The sequence below is a fragment of the Cnephaeus nilssonii genome (genome assembly GCF_951640355.1).
Source record: "Cnephaeus nilssonii genome assembly, chromosome: 15".
In the NCBI taxonomy this organism is placed as follows: Eukaryota; Metazoa; Chordata; class Mammalia; order Chiroptera; family Vespertilionidae; genus Cnephaeus; species Cnephaeus nilssonii.
This window is the reverse complement of record NC_137086.1, coordinates 41,387,069-41,404,912: the sequence shown is the minus strand read 5'-3', so window position 1 is coordinate 41,404,912 and position 17,844 is coordinate 41,387,069. Positions and strand designations below refer to the sequence as shown.

The 17,844-nt window shown below is 39.2% G+C and overlaps 1 protein-coding gene across 5 annotated transcripts in view; it reads left to right on the top strand.

Moving 5' to 3' along the window:
• Window positions 1-17,327, top strand: part of AAK1 (AP2 associated kinase 1) — a 139,506-nt gene extending 122,179 nt beyond the window's left edge. For 4 of the 5 annotated variants that reach the window (XM_079792780.1, XM_079792778.1, XM_079792779.1 and 1 more), the window contains one exon: window positions 10,026-17,327. In XM_079792780.1, coding sequence (XP_079648906.1) covers window positions 10,026-11,155 — 1,130 coding nt within the window. In that variant the 3' untranslated portion in view covers window positions 11,156-17,327. The other variant, XM_079792781.1, reaches the window with a different exon arrangement.
• Window positions 17,328-17,844: the final 517 nt, after the last annotated feature.

Below are 17,844 nucleotides of genomic sequence, written 5' to 3'. Positions count from 1 at the left end.
AGAAAAGTATTCAATAGTTTGACCAAAAGTTGCTTTTTCAAAGCATCAAGCCAAAAATAAGTGATCTTTCAGTCAGTGGAAACCTGAAGGCATATATCAGAAAAAGCACCAAACATTTTTTTATCATGATTAGAACAATTTATAATATTTATTCTTCCCAAAGAGATTAACAGTGGTGCTTTGATATAATTTGCATCTTTTGGATGTTTGTGGAGCATACTTTTTCCTCTTTGATGGAGTCAAATCATTTGAACATGCCACAAAACATACATATTTTTAAAGCATGTTTTTATTGCAATGGTCTTAATAACTGTTTTCTCCCCAAAGCAAGATTACTGATTTTTACTCTGCCAGGGAGATGACGCTATGTGGTCAAGAAGTTAGTATGTAGCCAGCAGTTCTCAGGCAAAATATATATATATATATTCATTAGAAAGGTGTCCTGCCTACAAGATGGTGTGCACACAGTGCCTGAACCTTTTATGGGAGGTGGCGGATAGCTACCGTATTTTCCGGCGTATAAGACGACTTTTTAAACCAGGAAAATCTTCTCAAAAGTCAGGAGTCGTCTTATACGCCGGGTGTCATCTTATAGGGCGGGTATATCCCAAACTCTGTATTTTAACTGGAAAAGTTGGGGGTCGTCTTATATGCCCAGTCGTCTTATACGCTGGAAAATACGGTAATTTATGTTTAAAAATCAACATGTAAGAGTTTGCAAATGTAAATTGTTGCTTCTGTAGGGTTTGGTTTTAGTTTGGTTTTTCTCCTTTGCTTGCTCTGCACATCTAACCCTTAACCCTCTGTTTTGTACTGAATTCCTATCTCTCCACTTCCAGGTGGGCACTCTAGAAACAGCAGTGGGAGCTCTGAGTCCAGTCTTCCCAACCTAGCCAGGTCTTTACTGCTGGTGGATCAGCTCATAGACCTGTAGCCGTGACCCAGTAGCAGATGCAGTTCTGTAACCTTCATACCGTAATATACATTTTCATTACGGAATTATAAGAAAAACGATTTTTTTAAAAAATCTGCAACTAAGGGGCCCTCTAGGCCTTATCTCCTACCCCTTGCCTTCTCCTGTAGAAATGATGAGGAAAGAAAATCACTTTGGCCCTCCAGATATTTCTTGGCCAGTTCCTCCCTGATTGTTTGCTGTGTTTTCTCATTACCCTTCTTCAATAGCATTATCTTAAATCAAGCACTAGATGCCATGAGCTTCACCTCAGACGGAATCAACTCCACCAAAAGCTTAACTGTAACTGAAACTAGTGAACTGACACCTTTGCCTCATTCTTGCTAGGAATGGCCTCCCAAATCAATCCTCCTGACCCGTCTCCTTTGGCCAGATGCTGATGAATGTGTTTCTCTGCTTTCGCTTTTTATCCTGCTGCATTATTATGAAGACATGGCTTCTTCGGTTGGTCTTAACTCTAGGCAGTAGCCTGGAGACAGATGTGTGGTTTAAGAAAGGGTAAAACTGACTGACTGATGGTATATATTTGAAAAGCAAAGTGAGCCCAGCTCTAGCCAACCAACTTTGACCTTGTTTGATCATAGACTTAGCCAAGGGATTTTACACCCCATGCAACCTGTCCAGCATTCATCCAGCATTCTGGCTTCCATTGAACCGCAATTTCTCAGATCGGGAGATGTGACTGCAAGTACTTGAGATCCTTGGATAAATGTGTACATGATATAAATCCCAAATATTGCCATTCCTTTTCATGTTAACCATCCCAAGCCGGGATCTCAGAATTAGACCAAAACAAGACAATGGTGATAATATGATACCTTTTATTAGAAGACTTTTCATTGGGGGGTGGCTGGGGGAGGGGAAGGAGTTGTAGCAGAAACAGATGTATTTTTCTTGTGATTTTTATTTTGAATCAAATACTGTAAATTGTGTATAAATGAAGACGCTGAACAGTTCTGTTTCCACTTGGCGTTTCAAGTCTGATATCAGGTGTCTGTACAGGGTTTTTGATCTCTTTCCCTTGTATAACTTTACACTGCGATCCTACAGTGTAACATATGGAATCAGTTTGAGTAGACTTGTGCGTTGCTATAAGCTTTCAGCAGGTCTTCTGTCTTTGTAGAATAAGCATGTTGTTTATTTGCAGATAAACAGAAATAAGTGTGCTGACAAGCTAGGCACAATTTGACTCTGGCTACTTACCTTTCTTTCTCTCTGATGTTTGATTGAAGGATGCAGCCAATGAAATGTTCAGTTGGTTTTCCTTGGCTTCCTAGATTGAAAAATAAAACAAAGCATAGTTCCTCACTAACCTTAGAATATTGTTCATAAAATAAATAAAGGACCTTGCACTGACACGACAACATGCCTCATGGTCACCCTCTGTATATGTCCTTACTGAGTTAAGTGTATTTTTTTCCTTACATGGAAAGCAGTTTTCTAACAATTACCCTTTTGAAAAGGTGGGCACAGAGAACCCCACTGTGGTTCTCTTCCTTGAGTGCCATTGTCCATGATCAGAGGGAAACTAAACTCTTAGTTGGTCAGATTTGTACAAATAAAATTCCAAGTCTATTTACTTGTTTCTCTACCTGGTACTTTTGTTTCTTCCTCACATTTGCACTTTAAGGGAGGGAAAAAGAAAGTTGAACAGCAACAACAGTCTGCAAAACACTGCATGCACTTTGGAGGTCAAGCTTTGACCTCAGCAATGTGAGCGCAGCCTTTGAAAGGCATCAGAGAAAAAGTTTGAATCTTTCAGTCTTCCTTCTGACTTGAAACACTTCCCATGCCAGCTGAAGCTACATGAGCTAAGTAAAGGCCTCTATGAGGATAATGGATCATTTCCAAATTGAGGAAGGCACAAGCCTTCCTGCTAAGGATTAAAAGAAAGACATCCTTCACAAGCTCTTCCTGGTTGAATAGCAGTGAAAATGGGACTTGGCTTGCCCCTTTATGGACAGGAATATTATTGAAGATAAAAATTGTATTCTTTTTCCTGGACATAGAAAAAATGTATAAACTAATGAAGGAAATGTTTATTTTTAAAATAAGAATAATGTTTTATGCTACGTTTCTCAATTTGTTTTTTTTTTTCAAGCATATGTGTTAGAAATATAATGAAATGTTTAGTTTCTTGAAACCATGGAATGTATAGTTTAGAAATTAGGTGTCTCTAACTTGTTCCTTTCATGTATTACCCTAATTACATTTAGATATATTATCTAGTCATCTGGTTCAATAGAGACTGTTAATGAAAAAAGCAGACTAGAAGCCAGAGACTGGATGGAGGAAGCCCGAGGGGGATAATGACATGAAATTCTTTAGGAGTAGGGCCTCAGAGGGGAGAACTATTTTTCTGTGAAGAAATACAGTGAGTGAGCCATTAAATGGGGTCTTTTGATATATATAGTATCATCCCTAAGCTAAAAGGGTTTATTTGAGATGAGTGTAGTGTGCTGATAATTAATAGACTTAAGGAGCTATAAAAGGGACCTTAGAGGTCATCATCTAGTCCACCCATTTCATTTTACAAGTGTAGGATCTGAGGCAGGGTAGTGGGAGAAGAGGTCTGGACAGGACAGAGGATCTGGAATCTCATCTTGACCTTTGCCAATCACCTTCAGCAGGCACATCACTTCCCAGAGCTGCTGTCCTTGTTTAGACAATGATGGGTTTGGACTTCATGGTCTCTAAGGTTATAGAATTCTAGGGCTCTAAGTATATATTATTATGCTTTGGGAGGACTATGAAGGATTTGTATATCCTGATGTTCTTCAGTTATCTAATGTAGTTCTTACTGTAGCAGAGTTTACCTTTTAGAATTATAATGGGCTTTTACTAACCTGGGTTGCTCTTTTTTGGTTATCTGAATTAAAAGCCTAAATTATGACAGAGTTTTGAACATAGATGTTCCTTTTTTTAATATTACACACTCCCACGCATGCACACTCCCACACACAGAGTACAACAAAACAGTATCAAATTTCAGTTCTTTAAAAAATGTATAATCAACGATCTGCTATATAAAAAATGGATAAATACTGTAAGCATATGTGTTTTTTTAATTAGATATTTTTAAATTTATTCTTTTTATTTTTCACTTATAGTTTATATTCATTTCTGTATTAGTTTCAGGTGTACATCAAAGTGGTTAGAAAATCATATAAGCATATGTTTCTGATTTGCTTTTATTCCAATTGTGCAAGAGTAGAAAACATCTCAAATTATTATTTTTTCCCTTTAGAGCATTCTAATAACTAGATTGCTAAATTCAACTCCCAATGTTTTTAAAAACATATCACAAGAGATAAGGCTTAAGTGGACACTTATAAATATGATTAAAATTAATGATTACTTTAGCAGACATATCAGAATTTTGACATCTAATTGAGTGTTGTTCCTTGGTTTTAGTTGGGAAGCTAATACTTATCCTAATCATTTAAGTTATTTTTGAAACTGCTCTCCTTAGAAATAATATCAAGGAAGGTAATAAGGTATAAGAAAATCAGTTATTATTACCTGATTGGTATCACTTTCAGCACCTGAAAATATGTTGTCTTTCTTAGTCTACTTTTTCTACCACTCTTGGTTCTGAGTGACATTTAGCCGTTTCCAAAGGCAAAATCACCACCCTAAGATTAAGAGTAGTTACTATTAAAGATAGTAAATAATATAATTCACAAAACATTTCCAGAGAGAACCTTATAACGGAATGGGACAATGACCATTCTTAACTTCCTTTTCCTTAATATTCTGAATAAGTGAACGACTGATTTGGCCTGTCTTTAGTGTGGTTTAGAAAATTGGGAGATACATATTTAAAAATACCTCTAAAATAGGTTGTCACCTTGTTCAGTGTCATTTGATAACGGACTTGCCACTTCTTAAATTCTAATTATAAAACTTGGATTGCTAATAATTATAGGGGACCAAACAAAAAAAAATCTGTTTTTCTCAAGATGAAATGTTAATTTTGTTTATAATACTTTTTCCCACTCTCCTGACTAATAATTGATCATTTTGATTTAAATCAGCCCAATCTTCTCCCAGATCAGAAACAGCTTTGCTTTTAGCAGTGCTGTGGTAAGAAGGGGACTTTTGGGGTTGATCTTATCCCAGAGGTATGAAGATAATAACTTGTTCAGCCCAGCACACTGTAGATACCTTGGGCCAAAATAAAGTTTCCATGATGAAGTTTGTGAGCTCCATGAGTCTTTTACTTTCTCGGTTTATAAGACTATCCAGATACTGTAGCCACTAACTTAGAGTTTGGAGATAAAAATGACAGGGTGACCTCATTAATAAATAAATAAATTAATTAATTAATTAATACGATTGTCCAAAATACTGAATTAGCAAATTAGAGGCTGCCAAGCAGAACAGAGAAACTATCACATGAATGTTTAAAATGGAATATTTACTGAAATACTCCAGATATTACAAAGCTATCTTTCATTCCTCTTTAGAGACTATACATTTATCAGCAGTTAGCCTTTTCCTTGTCCGTGCTAGTAATGTTCCTGGATGTGCTTGGGTTTTTTGAGTTAGAATGAATCCTGAATGGCTTCCATTTCAAATAATCTGTAACAAGATACCATTTTGTTTCTCCTTGGTGTCCCTTCACTGAGGTGGGAGAGGGAGGTGTTTTGGGTAATGCAAAGTTACCGAGTAGTGGTAGTTGCTAGAATGGAAGACACTTTCTTGGTTCCCACTTTGATGTAGTATCTGAAAGTACTCTTTTCCTGCCAGTACTCTCTGCCCTATCGCACACCCCTCCTCACATCAATGTATATTTACCACAGGTCATTATCCCGCTCTCCCAAGAAGACAGAGCAAACAGAGGTACATGAAGCTATCTTATGCAGTAAAAATGTGAAATTTGAACATTGCTACGCAAGTATTATATAAAAACAAGTCTGTAAACAAATTTCTTATGTAAACATACAGGGGAATAAAGACTTTTATCTGTTCAAACAGGAGCATGGATGTTTAGAGCTGTAAACAACTTAAAATAGCTGCTGTTTTCCTGAGCTGAAAACCCACTTTTGCAAAAAAGATTGAAACACATTGTTGAGTGACAATAAGTACCTGCGCACAAGGGAATGTGGCCACGTATGAGAGACATGCTGAGGACATTTTAATGAGTCATGGCTACCCTGGCTTCACCTTGTGGTCTGGGAGAATAAAACCATGTGCGCCTGCATTTGATATGATCAGACACAGGGTTGTAAAATGGAGTACAGGTTTGCAGCTATCCTCCTCTAATTTCATCTTTAATATACCAGGCCAATTTAATTAAACATGTTATGTTGGCAATAGCAGTTTTATGCCCAGGGAGAAATCTCTCTCATTTAATTGCTCCATTGGCTTGAGAGGCACAGCATCACTAGCCAATATTGGCTCCCAGCAAATCCCTTATTCCCCAGTCGTGGGTTTTAATGCAACTACACAGCATATGGTAAAACCAAATGCTTAATTTGATCATCTAAGCCAAAAGGTCATCGAAATTATTATAGAGGAAAGTAAAATTCTGGTTGTGCAGGATGTATTGTATTAAGGAGTAACCAGCCAGAAATTTAAGTCTTCACATTTTGATTTTTTAGAAAGCATGCTGATGACCTTCACTGTGTCCACCTGATAACATTTTCAGAATAAACCTTTCCTAAATCATTCAACACTTTTCATTGCTTTGGCAGTTAATAGAGAGTTAGTGAGGATAGTTGCCAAGTCATCAAATATTTTTTGGGACTCCTTTCCTACTCTCTGAAGCATGTGAGCTCTTACTGAAATCTATATAATTTTGGAGCCTCAAAATAGACTAAAATGGAGTTTTGAAAAGTGCGCTTAACCTTAACCTGGCATACAATCCTACATCAGAGCAAGAAAAAGAAATGTTTTGACTTGTTGCTTAATTTAATGTACCCAACCAAAATAAAAAGAGACATGACCCAGTTTGGAGGACTTAGAGCAAAATCCCTACCTTAGGCTTCTTGATAAGGAAGACCCTGTGCAGACTATGTGGTCAGGTCCTGGCCTTAACTCCATCCCCCTGTCCCCCTCCCCCACCAGAACAACTGTCTTTATTGAGCTCTGTGGTTGTGATCAAGGACATCTGCTATGCATGCCATTAACTACCCAAGGAACTGGACCAAGGCGTGAGGTTAAATTAGTATAAACCCTTCAATTGCTACTAGGCAGACTACTTTGCACATGTTTCCTGATGGTGGAAGGCTATCTTCATACACAGACTGTTCACCCTGAAAACACGTGTTTTCCCTACAAGAACACACTCATGTTCCAAAAAAGACCTCTAACTCCCAACAAAACCCAATGTCTACCTTCTGTTTACAGTTATCTAGACTCTCTCCTCTTGACTACTCCGTTTCTTGTGCTGTCACCATCAAAATTCCCTGAGGGAATGTGGTTGTCTGCGCTTTTCCATATCCACCAGCATGTCTTTGGTCTGCAAAGTGCCAGCTTGGAGAATTGCAGAGGGTGTTTGCTTTCTGCCTTGGTCCCACTGCCCCTCTACTAAAAAGAATGGACAGGTCGAGAGACTTGGCCTTCTCAGGAGAAACCTTTACATGTACCTTCCAATCCTGTAAGCAGATTCATGCTGAAAGAGATAAGAAGTAGTCTGGCCTTGCTTTGAAGGACAGGAGACTGATTTTCCCTTTGAGCTCTATGTTAAAGTATTTTTGTGGCTATGTGTGTGAATTTTAAAAGCTGCTGGAACTTTAAGTACAATTTTCCTATTGCTCACCGTGAAGGGTATAGAATATGCTCTAAGTTGGCAGGCTTCCATTTGACTTGACTAAGAACCCACTTTTTAACTGAAGTAATTTTGATAAATCTGGCATGTTCTTCCATCCTGCCCAACTCTGGATATGGCCACCCCTGATTGGTACTTAGAGTTCTCAGAATGTAATCAAATGCTGCAGGCATCCAAGGTGACCCACGTTCTATAGGTCACTGCTTTGGGCCAAACTCTGCACACAAATATATTTCACTGAATTTAATTTAAATTTCCCCAAAACACTAACTCTAGTCAAACGTGTTCATTTTCATTATTGATCTATATAATGTCTGAATCAATTATTGGCTTGAGTAAACTTGCCATGTTTTTTTCCTAAATGCTATTTTGTTCTCCCACAGAACTAGCTTAATAACATCAACTTTCAGGGTAGTTTTGGAAGTTAAGAATTTGTGCCTTAGTTTTGGCAACTGAAAACTTTGCGCATCTGATGCTGTTAGAAAGTGGTTCAAAGAGTGTGCAGGGCCTCTCATACCACTTTGCTTGGCAAATCTTATTCTGGAAAACTTCTCTTCCCCTTTCATTTGAATTTCCTCCCAGAAATCATCATCTGGGAATCACTGTGACAAATCTAATTTCAGTAAACTTGCCTGAGAGGTTAGGATTATGTCTTTCCACATAGATTGCAAGGGAGAAGGTGTTCCGTTTATTTCCTATCCCCTAATGCTTTCATATCATGCAAGTGCATATATTAAAGCCGTAACACAAGGAAAAATTTAACCTCTTCAAAATAAACTTATTCTTTAAATGCTATTCAGAAAGCCATTTGCACCAGTACAGAATTTAACTTCAAGACTCTAATGTGGGATTCATCAAATGTATTTCAACTGTTAGGGAAATAAAAAAAGGCGGGGGACACCCTTTATTTCTGGAAACAATATTTAAGGTCAGAATTATTTAAGAAGAAGCACTGCTCAAAAGTTACAGGATTCAGAAGAGTATAGTATTTTTGTACAGTATCTTCTAAAATGTTCGGGTCTCTCTCTGCACCTCTTTACAATGTAATGTCTCCAAGTAACTGGTTTCCCAATAAACTGATTTTGATGCTGCTTCAGCTGTGTTCTGTGTGCTTACTTTAAGCAAACTTAAAGGGGAATATTGTTTGCAGAAGTTTCTATGAGCAAATGGTTTGCTTAGAAGGGAAGAGGACTACGTGGGGTTGGGATGATTTGAATGCCTCTGTACAGAGGTTCCAAGTCATCTATAGAATCCAAATCTTTTTACCAAATGTTCTTATCCTGGTGGGTTGGGAACCCCATGATGAAATGATACCTTTACCCCCCAACCACCCTCTCTCTGGATTCTTCTTGCTTAGTTACATATGCCTTTTTCCTGCCCTCTTGCTAACATGTGCCCAATGACATACTTCTAACCTGCTAATATTTCTTGGAAGGTAAGCTCTCTTGCATTCTGATAATTGTCTATTTGATGTTAAAAGCCAGAGCACCCTGAGGCACTTCAACTAGATAGAAATAGACTAGTATATTAGAATTTGCAAATACTTCTGTAATTTCCCATACATTTTGCTCTGTTTAAAGAAATTTAATATGGAATCATTTAAACAGAGGAGATCTTTGCTAACTTCGAAGACAGAAAACAAAATTCCAGGGCTACTCCAGCTAACGTTGAAATTTAATATGATTTTGCTTATGTCTCCTCCCCTGAGAAAGTACCTTCAGTATTCCTGTTTGAGGTACTTTTACGTCAACCAGCAAGTAAACTTGCATTTATCAAGCAGCTGTGTTTTGCTGCTGTTTGGGGGCAAAGGATGGGTGTCCTCAGATACCGGCAGAGCATGACCACATGTCAGATACTGAATTGACTTTGTCCCCAGACAGTATTTCTGCACACTCCAGAACCATCATGGTATACGTGAAGATGAGTGGCTGGGTTTGTTTTCATTCCATCATGTGCCAGTGCCAGCTAGAGCAGGTGCCAGTGCCTAGCCCCGTGAGTAGGAGCATTGCATAGCTGCACTAAATGTCTGTGTGCCTAACGTCTTCATTTCCTTTCCTGTACATTGTGCTTATCATGTCCCAAAATGTGAGACAGTGATTGGTTGTGTTCCAGTTTGTGTGCAGTTTCCTTGCCTGACTTTCATTTTTCTGTTTTTCCTTTTCCATGTTCAACATCTATTATTTGGTCCCATGATGTTACTGCCGTGGGTTGACCATTAAATGTTCCAAGGAGAATTGAACCAGCTGTGCATTAATTCTGCATTTTGTGCTTTTCTAGGTCTCCAGAGAGAGCCCAATCCCTGTCCTGTAATAACTGTAGAGCACTTTAAAGAATCAGCGGGCGTTAAAGGCCTTCCCCTGTATCCAGACCCCTCCAGAGTACCTGACACAAAAACACAGAACAATTTAGAATCTGACTACTTGGCCAGAGATGGCCCTTCAAGCAACAGCTCATTCCACAGCAGCGAGGAGGAAGGGACTGACCTTGAGGGGGACATGCTAGACTGCAGTGGGTCTCGACCTCTCCTCATGGAATCTGAAGACGAGGACGAGAGCTGCAAGCCTCTGCAGGGGAAGCTGGCAGGAGCCATTCCATTCGCTCAGCCAGAAGTCTCTATTGAGCAAGCAAAGGCAGTGCCAGGTGGAAAAAAGAACCAGTTTCAAGCCCCCGCACAACCAACCACTGATGGTGTTGGTGAGCCAGATGTTTTTGCCACAGCCCCCTTTAGGAGCTCAAGGGTTCCAGCTGACGAAATGGACATTTTCTCCAAAGCCCCTTTTGTCTCCAAGGGCAGTGTGGCTCCTTCCCAGCCAGAGGAGGCGGATGTGTTCTTAAGAGCTCCTTTTACCAAGAAGAAAAGTATGGAGGAGTTAACAGTTGCCCAGAGCACCTCCCAGGAGTTGCCCACACAGGCTGGTCTTCTCAGTCAGACAGACGAGGTCGCTCAGCTCTCAGGCCCTGACAGAGCGGTGTACTCCTCAGTCCGATCTCAGTATTCCATGGCTGGTTTTGCCCAACAATCCAACCTCCCCTCCCATTCTGTACAAGCAGCAGACCATCCTGACAGCATCTCACCCAGGGGAGCCTCCCTGGAATCTGGGGGCCATCTTAACGACCGAAACAAAGGACTTCAGCCTCAGAAAGAAGCTGCCTCGGGCCCCATGGCTGGCAAATCATTCCGCCCCCAGTCTTTATCCAAATATTCCCGTCACTATAGCCCAGAAGATGAGCCAAGTCCTGAAGCCCAGCCCATTGCTGCCTACAAAATTGTTTCGCAAACCAACAGGCAGTCCATAGCTGGCTCTGTTTCCATCACATCCCTTCCTTCCAGGACTACGGAGCTGCCAGCTGCTGATCCTTTTGCTTTAGCACCCTTCCCTTCAAAATCGGGCAAGCAGAAACCTTAGGAGCAATACTTGAGCCTTAGGCCTTTGTGTCTACCCCACCCTCAGTAAACCACCACATCACTCCCAGCTGAGCCTTCCTAACAAGAAATATATCAATTATTATCTTTCAGTTCCCTGGGTCAGAGGAGGATGTCAGTCAACAAACTCAGTTGCAATGATACTTAATCAAAACCCCTTTAAGTATGCTCATGTCTTTTGTTTATATTGATTTTCTGGACTTTCAGGCTTTTGCATCTCCAGCTCTACCCAGAACTCGGCTTTCTCTCCCCTCTCCCGCCCCCCCACCCCCCAGAAACTGGGATTTTTTTGTGTTTCTTTAAAATATATTTTTATTGATTTCAGAGAGGGAGAGAGAGAGATAGATGAGAGAGAATCATTGACCGGCTGCCTCTTGCACACCCCCTACTGGGGATCGAGCCAGCAACCTGGGCATATGCCCTTGACCGGAATCAAACCTGGGACCCTTCAGTCTGCAGGCCGAAGCTCTATCCACTGAGCCCAGCTGGCTAGGGCCCCAGAATCTGTTTAAATCCAGAAATACTTTACTCCAACCCCAAAGGGGCCATGTTATTCCTAGTTTTAATTCCTGCAGTCCTGTTCTGAGTCATGTCCATTGAGGAATCAAGATTAGTCCCTCCAGGACATAATACCCTTGAAAAGGGGATATTTCTGGAAAGAAATGCAAGATAAAAATCCTGCACATCAAGAGGAAGTGTAAGCCTGCAGATATAATCATTCCTGTAAAACCAGCACCTCTAGGATTCTCTGCATCTGTTTCTGAGTCTGTGCCATCCAGGCTGGCCCTCGCACATGTGTCTGTGGGTATTAACGTGTGTCAGATCTCTTCCTATGTAGAAATGCAAACGGATGAGATATCTGAGCTCATGTCTCCTAGTGTTGAGCCTTCCCTACATCCTCACCGCTTTGTAAATCAGTATGAGTGCACAGGTGTGTGTGCTTGTGTGTGTGTGTGTGTGTGTGTGTGTGTGTGTGTGTGTGTATACATGTGTGTACATGAGCATAGGAAGCATTTTTTCTTTAAGATAATCTTGCCCCACAATGCCTACCTCCACAATCATTTACTAGCATTTGTCTCCTACACTAACTGATATTTTTATTTAGTTCTTTTCTCATGGTGAAATTTATTTCATTGGAAGGTGTAAGAAAATCCTGCTGAAACAGGTTTCAGAGTAGATTTCTTTTTCTCCACAAATTTATATTTGTGATTAACAAATTCCATTGACCTGGTCATGAAAAATTAATTATTTTTCTACATTTCCCCCTCAGAACAATAGAAAAGAGCACCTTGTTACAGTTTCAATCACTGGATATGTGATCTTAAAAAGTACTTCAAAAACCTTAGGTCTGAGCACTCCATGCTGTCATTATGGAATTAAGTAATCATGAGACTAGTCTACAAACTAGATTTGCTTGCTTGCTTGTTTGTTTGTTCCAAACCCTTGCCATTTTTCTCTACTGCCTCTTAAGGAATGTAAATCTAAGACTTGTAAGTTTGTATGGGAGAATGGAAAAGAGCTGAATCTGTTAGTCATGAAAATCTTTATTCTCTCTCCTCTTTAGATGTTGAAGTAAGCCAGATAGATGACTGACTTGTGTTTTTTAAATGTTTTCTCTTTCTGGAAAGATCTGACTCATCCCTAGCTGTTTTCATACCCTTTATTATTAGTGCCTTAAAATGAAATTTATGTCTCAATGGGAAGGCTTCTGCTGAGGAAATTCAACTTAATTGGAAGAGTTGCTACACCATGTTTCAATGTGAAAGCTTCCTGCGACTTATAAGTAAATGTTAGGGATTTTTTCCCCCATTAGCTGGAGAAATTTGGGAAGTTGCTTACCAAACAAGATTAATGATTTAAGAATTCCTGGAAATTCATCCAAGAATCAAGCCTGAATGTCAAATTCTATTGCACTTGATGAGGTGTGAAGTTTTTAAATTTTAAGTTCATGGATCTTGGCAGTAAAATAGGAACAACTGCTTTTTAAGACTTTTTCTAGTTTTGTCTCCACCTATTTTAAATGTCCAGGTTAAAGGATAAACTGAAATAATTGGCACTGGATCAGAGCTACTAGCAATGGTTTTCCAGTTGAGGTTTCTTTGTGCCAGAAATGAATATCTTTTACTTAGTTAGATGTTAATGTTCATTCTAAGAGTTTTCTTTCTCCCAGTGATCATTTCTGATTTTTCTGTGTAACAGTTGATGCAAAATTATCTTTCCAGTTGGGTGAATTCGTTTTAGCTAATGCATATGGAATTTTGCACCCCAAACTCCTCCCATTGATATTATTAATTAAAGCCTTCAAAGGCAAGAGGATAAGGAATATCCAGGGGAGTTTTCACTCCAAATCAGAAACTCTTAGAAAGTAGATCGTTATTCTAACTCACTCTTCCAAATATTCAGGCTTACTACCTCTTTAACAGCCTTGCCAATGTTTTTCCTTTTTTTTTTTTAATCACACCCTCCTAATCAAGTAGCCATTTTAATTCTCAAGATAAAATCAATAAAATCATGGTGGTTTTTATTATGCAGTAGAATCTTTGGCAACCATGGACACGTAACCTGTTTTTCTCCTCACTGGAGACTTATGGTTAGAGACCCTAAATACCTTTTTGAATAGGAAATGAATAAAAACACATACAAATTACTGTTGTATTGTTACTGATACATGAAAATTTTGTGACTATGGGATTATATTATTAGCTTGCAGCTAGTGAATTCTGCAATCACCTTCTTTGGATCATATAAGGCAAATACATCATTGAAAGGTAAAATGTTCTTGGCAGAGGCCATCCTGCATCTAGAAATCTGGAAAATTTAGTTTAAGGGAATCAGGAGTGCTCAGGGTGCTTTGAATTAGTAGTAAATGCATGTTTCCAGCAACTACACTACAATAGGTTAATATTAAAGAGAAAAAATGTATAGTCAACAAAATACTGCACTTCTTATTTTAGTTTATTTCATGTGTTCCTTGCCTTGCACATCTGATAGGGAATGCAGGAACTTGTGACCTTTCATTCAGTGGAGCATAGTGAGCCAGAATATATTCAGAATAAAGCATTGAATCACACCATGCACTAATTGACTAACAGGTACTGTTGAAATAATGAATTATCTTTTGTGTGGTGAAAAATAGTTCACATACCTGTTTCTTGGGCTTACAGACAGCCCTGAGCTCCAAAATCCTTATTAGATTGGGAAATGGAATGAACAAAAATGTGTGGCAGGACCTAAGGGTATCTAGGTCAGTAACTATTTCATTTGGGGCCCATTCATTGTTGAGTTGAAAATTTCACATGTGTAGTTTAGTGAGTATGTGTTTATATGCCCATATTAGCTCTGAGTTTAATTTGGTAACCAAGGTATTTCTTTCTAAACTCCAGGAAAAATACAGTATTTTATTGACCCATTATTTAAGTTTTAAAATACATGTATATCAGTGTTTTCAACATGTATATATAATATTCAACAGACATTTCACGGACTCACAGCAGTTTTATATAAAATAAACGTAATCACCAGGGTGATTTGACAATAGGAATTCCATCGTGCTGTATTTGATTCCATAAAGAAAAGTCACCAAAGCCTAGATCCTGTAATATGTATAATTATGTCAAATAGGAAACTTTACCATATAGGAAACTAGAGAAGGGTGGAATCAAGCTCTTTTCCAGGAAGGATATGACTTAAAATGGAGTCACTTTAATAAATGTTATTCTCTGCTATGTCTTTGGGATTGAAATTGGAGAACATATGCCAGTCAACTGTGGAATGGCTGCTGTCCACACAGATGCAGTTTTTGAGAAAACTGCAAAGTTTCTGAAAAATAATGGAGCCCAGATTACTTTGATTAAAGGTACATAGGAGAGCTGCTGAGAGGGCCACACCTTCTAAGGAGGCAGGAGCACCTTGTAAGCACCACAGCCACCCCTGAGTTCCGATCCTTCGATCTTGCCGGATGGAGTAAACAAGATTTTAAATGAAATTATGTAATATAAATTCTTAGTGTTTCCAATGCCTTTGTTAACTACTACTTGTAGTTTGTTTGTTGTTGTTGTTCTTTTTTGTTTTGAACCACCAGGATACTTACAAACTTGTGACTTGTGAAGTTCACTTAAGGGGGAATTTCAAAATGCTTGAAAATAAAAAGTAGTATCAGGTTGGGAATTGTTTTTGTGTTCTTTTGCTACAAAATAAATTTGCTAGGTTGCTGAGAACAACAAGCTGGCTCAGCTTAGATGTGGGAATTTACACTGGCCATGTATTGATTTCCAGAATGCCACCTTGCTCTCTGACTTCCTGGTCCTATCTGCCTCATTTGCACCTTGTCTTTTCTTGGGAAACAGGCCTCCCACATGTGCTGCCAGACATAGCTTTTTCCTGCTCTTTCTTTACCCTGCAAGTCTTCCTGGCTCATTTTCCTTGTTCCTATTCCCACTTCATTTCCTCACATGACATCCCCCTATTACGACCATACCAGTAAGTGTTTAAGGGGTATGAATTAATACTATGTTAATTTTTATTTGCCTCCCCTTTTACTGTAAACAGTTTCTCCTTACATTTCAGCCTAGCCTGTGATGATCTCACCACACTGGAGTAATTCACAAAATAAGAATGAAATGGCTCACCTTCCTCATTTCTTATGGACTAGAAGGAAGGATGAAGGAAGGTTGGCAGGACCCCAGCCTTACTCTGTGAAACAACCAAAAAGTATCTACTCACCTTGACCTAACACAGGTCCCAGAGTGCCCTAGAATGCAGGGGCAAGTTTATGTGTGAAGGGACTCTAGAATAGCTTGTAAAAATAGCTAATGTTAACCAACCCACTGGTGGTCTAGTGCAGTATTCCCATAACTTATAATTACATAAGAAATTTAGTCTGAGCTACTTCACAGCAATCTCAATGTGTTGAGTTTATACTAACAATGTTTTGTTCTTGAAATCTAGGCAATGTTATCTGCGTTGCATTGTAATATACCAGTATATGCATGTTAAAGGGATCTGTTTGATTCCTTTGGGTAAGGAATTACAGAAATGGTTTTTACCAATGTCAGTTAAAGTGAGCCTTTGAGAGTGAAAGAAGACGTAGCCTTTTCACTCTGAAATGACAAGTCAGGTGTATTCTCCGAATCTACCAAAGACTCCTATTTGGGAAATGTGAATGTAATGTCTGTGTATACGTGTGTGCGCATGCGTGCGTGTGTGTGTGTGTGTGTGTGTGTGTGTTTATCCCATGTATTTTGCCATGGTGTTAAGACCTCCTAATAAAGGCATCCAAAGAATACCAAGAGGTGACAGTGGGTATTTGGCATGAGTGAATTTGGTTCCATTTGCCAACAGCTCCCTGACTCTTATTAGGAAATAGTCCTCCCATGTGTGATGCCCAGGATCCCATAATCAAAATGCTACCAGACATAGCTTTTTTCCTGCTCCAAATTTGGGGAAATAACAGTAATATTTGAACTTCAATGAGCTTCACATCCATGATTCAGGGAGAATTGGTGATGGGTTGAGTTCACAGAGATGATGTTCAAAGAAGATCCAGGCATCCACAAAGTCCTGAGTAAGAACTAAAGTTGTTCTACATAAGTGTGGGATAAAGCAGCCATTGCCTGAGCTTCATTTCCACAGTAAGCATGCTCTTCTCTTCCACGAGAATGAAACTTAGTAGGGTTTGTCCTAAATTCTTGGCTCATGTATAGTGTTGGGAGGGAAACAGACCAGAACACTACCAGGCCTGCAAGATACTACTTTGAAAGAGGAAATGTTTCAGGTCATTTTTTAGGAACTGGAAACCAAATACAGGCCACGGACCATGCTCATTCCGTGGAGAAGAGCTGCACTCCCTCTGCTGGCTGTATTTTGAATTGACTGAATGAGGAGGTTGACCCAGCTGAAAGGAGTATTGAGGCCATCAGACCTCAGAAAACAGTATGTGCATGCAATCTCGAGGCTGTGAACATGGAAAAGGAAGGGGAAAGACAATTATAACGTCAATCTTCGTTTTTGCAATACCTCTTATCTGCAGACTATTGGATTTATGTTATTGCACTCTTTGTGTGATCTATCTTATGTATCTGATAGTTTTTATGAATAATTGAGTTGTAAACTCCTATATACTTTATTAAACTGAACCTAATTAAAATAAGTGAGTATACTTTGTATTATTTTTTTATGTCAGATCTTCCTGGGATTGAAAAGCTCCATAAATGCCTGGGCAGTGTGGCTCAGTGGTTGAACATCGATCAATGAATCGGGAGGTCATGGTTTGATTCCCAGTCAGGGCACGTGCCCAGGTTGTGGGCTCAATCCCTGGTAGGGGGTGTGCAGAAGGCAGTCTATCAATATTTCTCTCTCATCATTGATGTTTCTATCTCTCTGCCTCTCCCTTCCTCCCTGAAATCAATACAAATATATATATTAAAAGCTCCACAAGTACATTTCCCTTTAGTACCAAGCCTAGTTTTATATTTTTAGGTTTCAAGAACAATGGTTGGTTGGTTGCTTTCTTGCTTTCCAATGCTGTTGTTGTTATTTCCTGAGATCTTTCTATCCCAGGTGTTTTATGGAGAAATAAATGAAATAATACAAGATAATCAGACCCTAAAGACCAAGCTGGGAAAACAACAGAGCTCCCTACTATGCAAACTCCTGTGAGCATGTAATATGTCT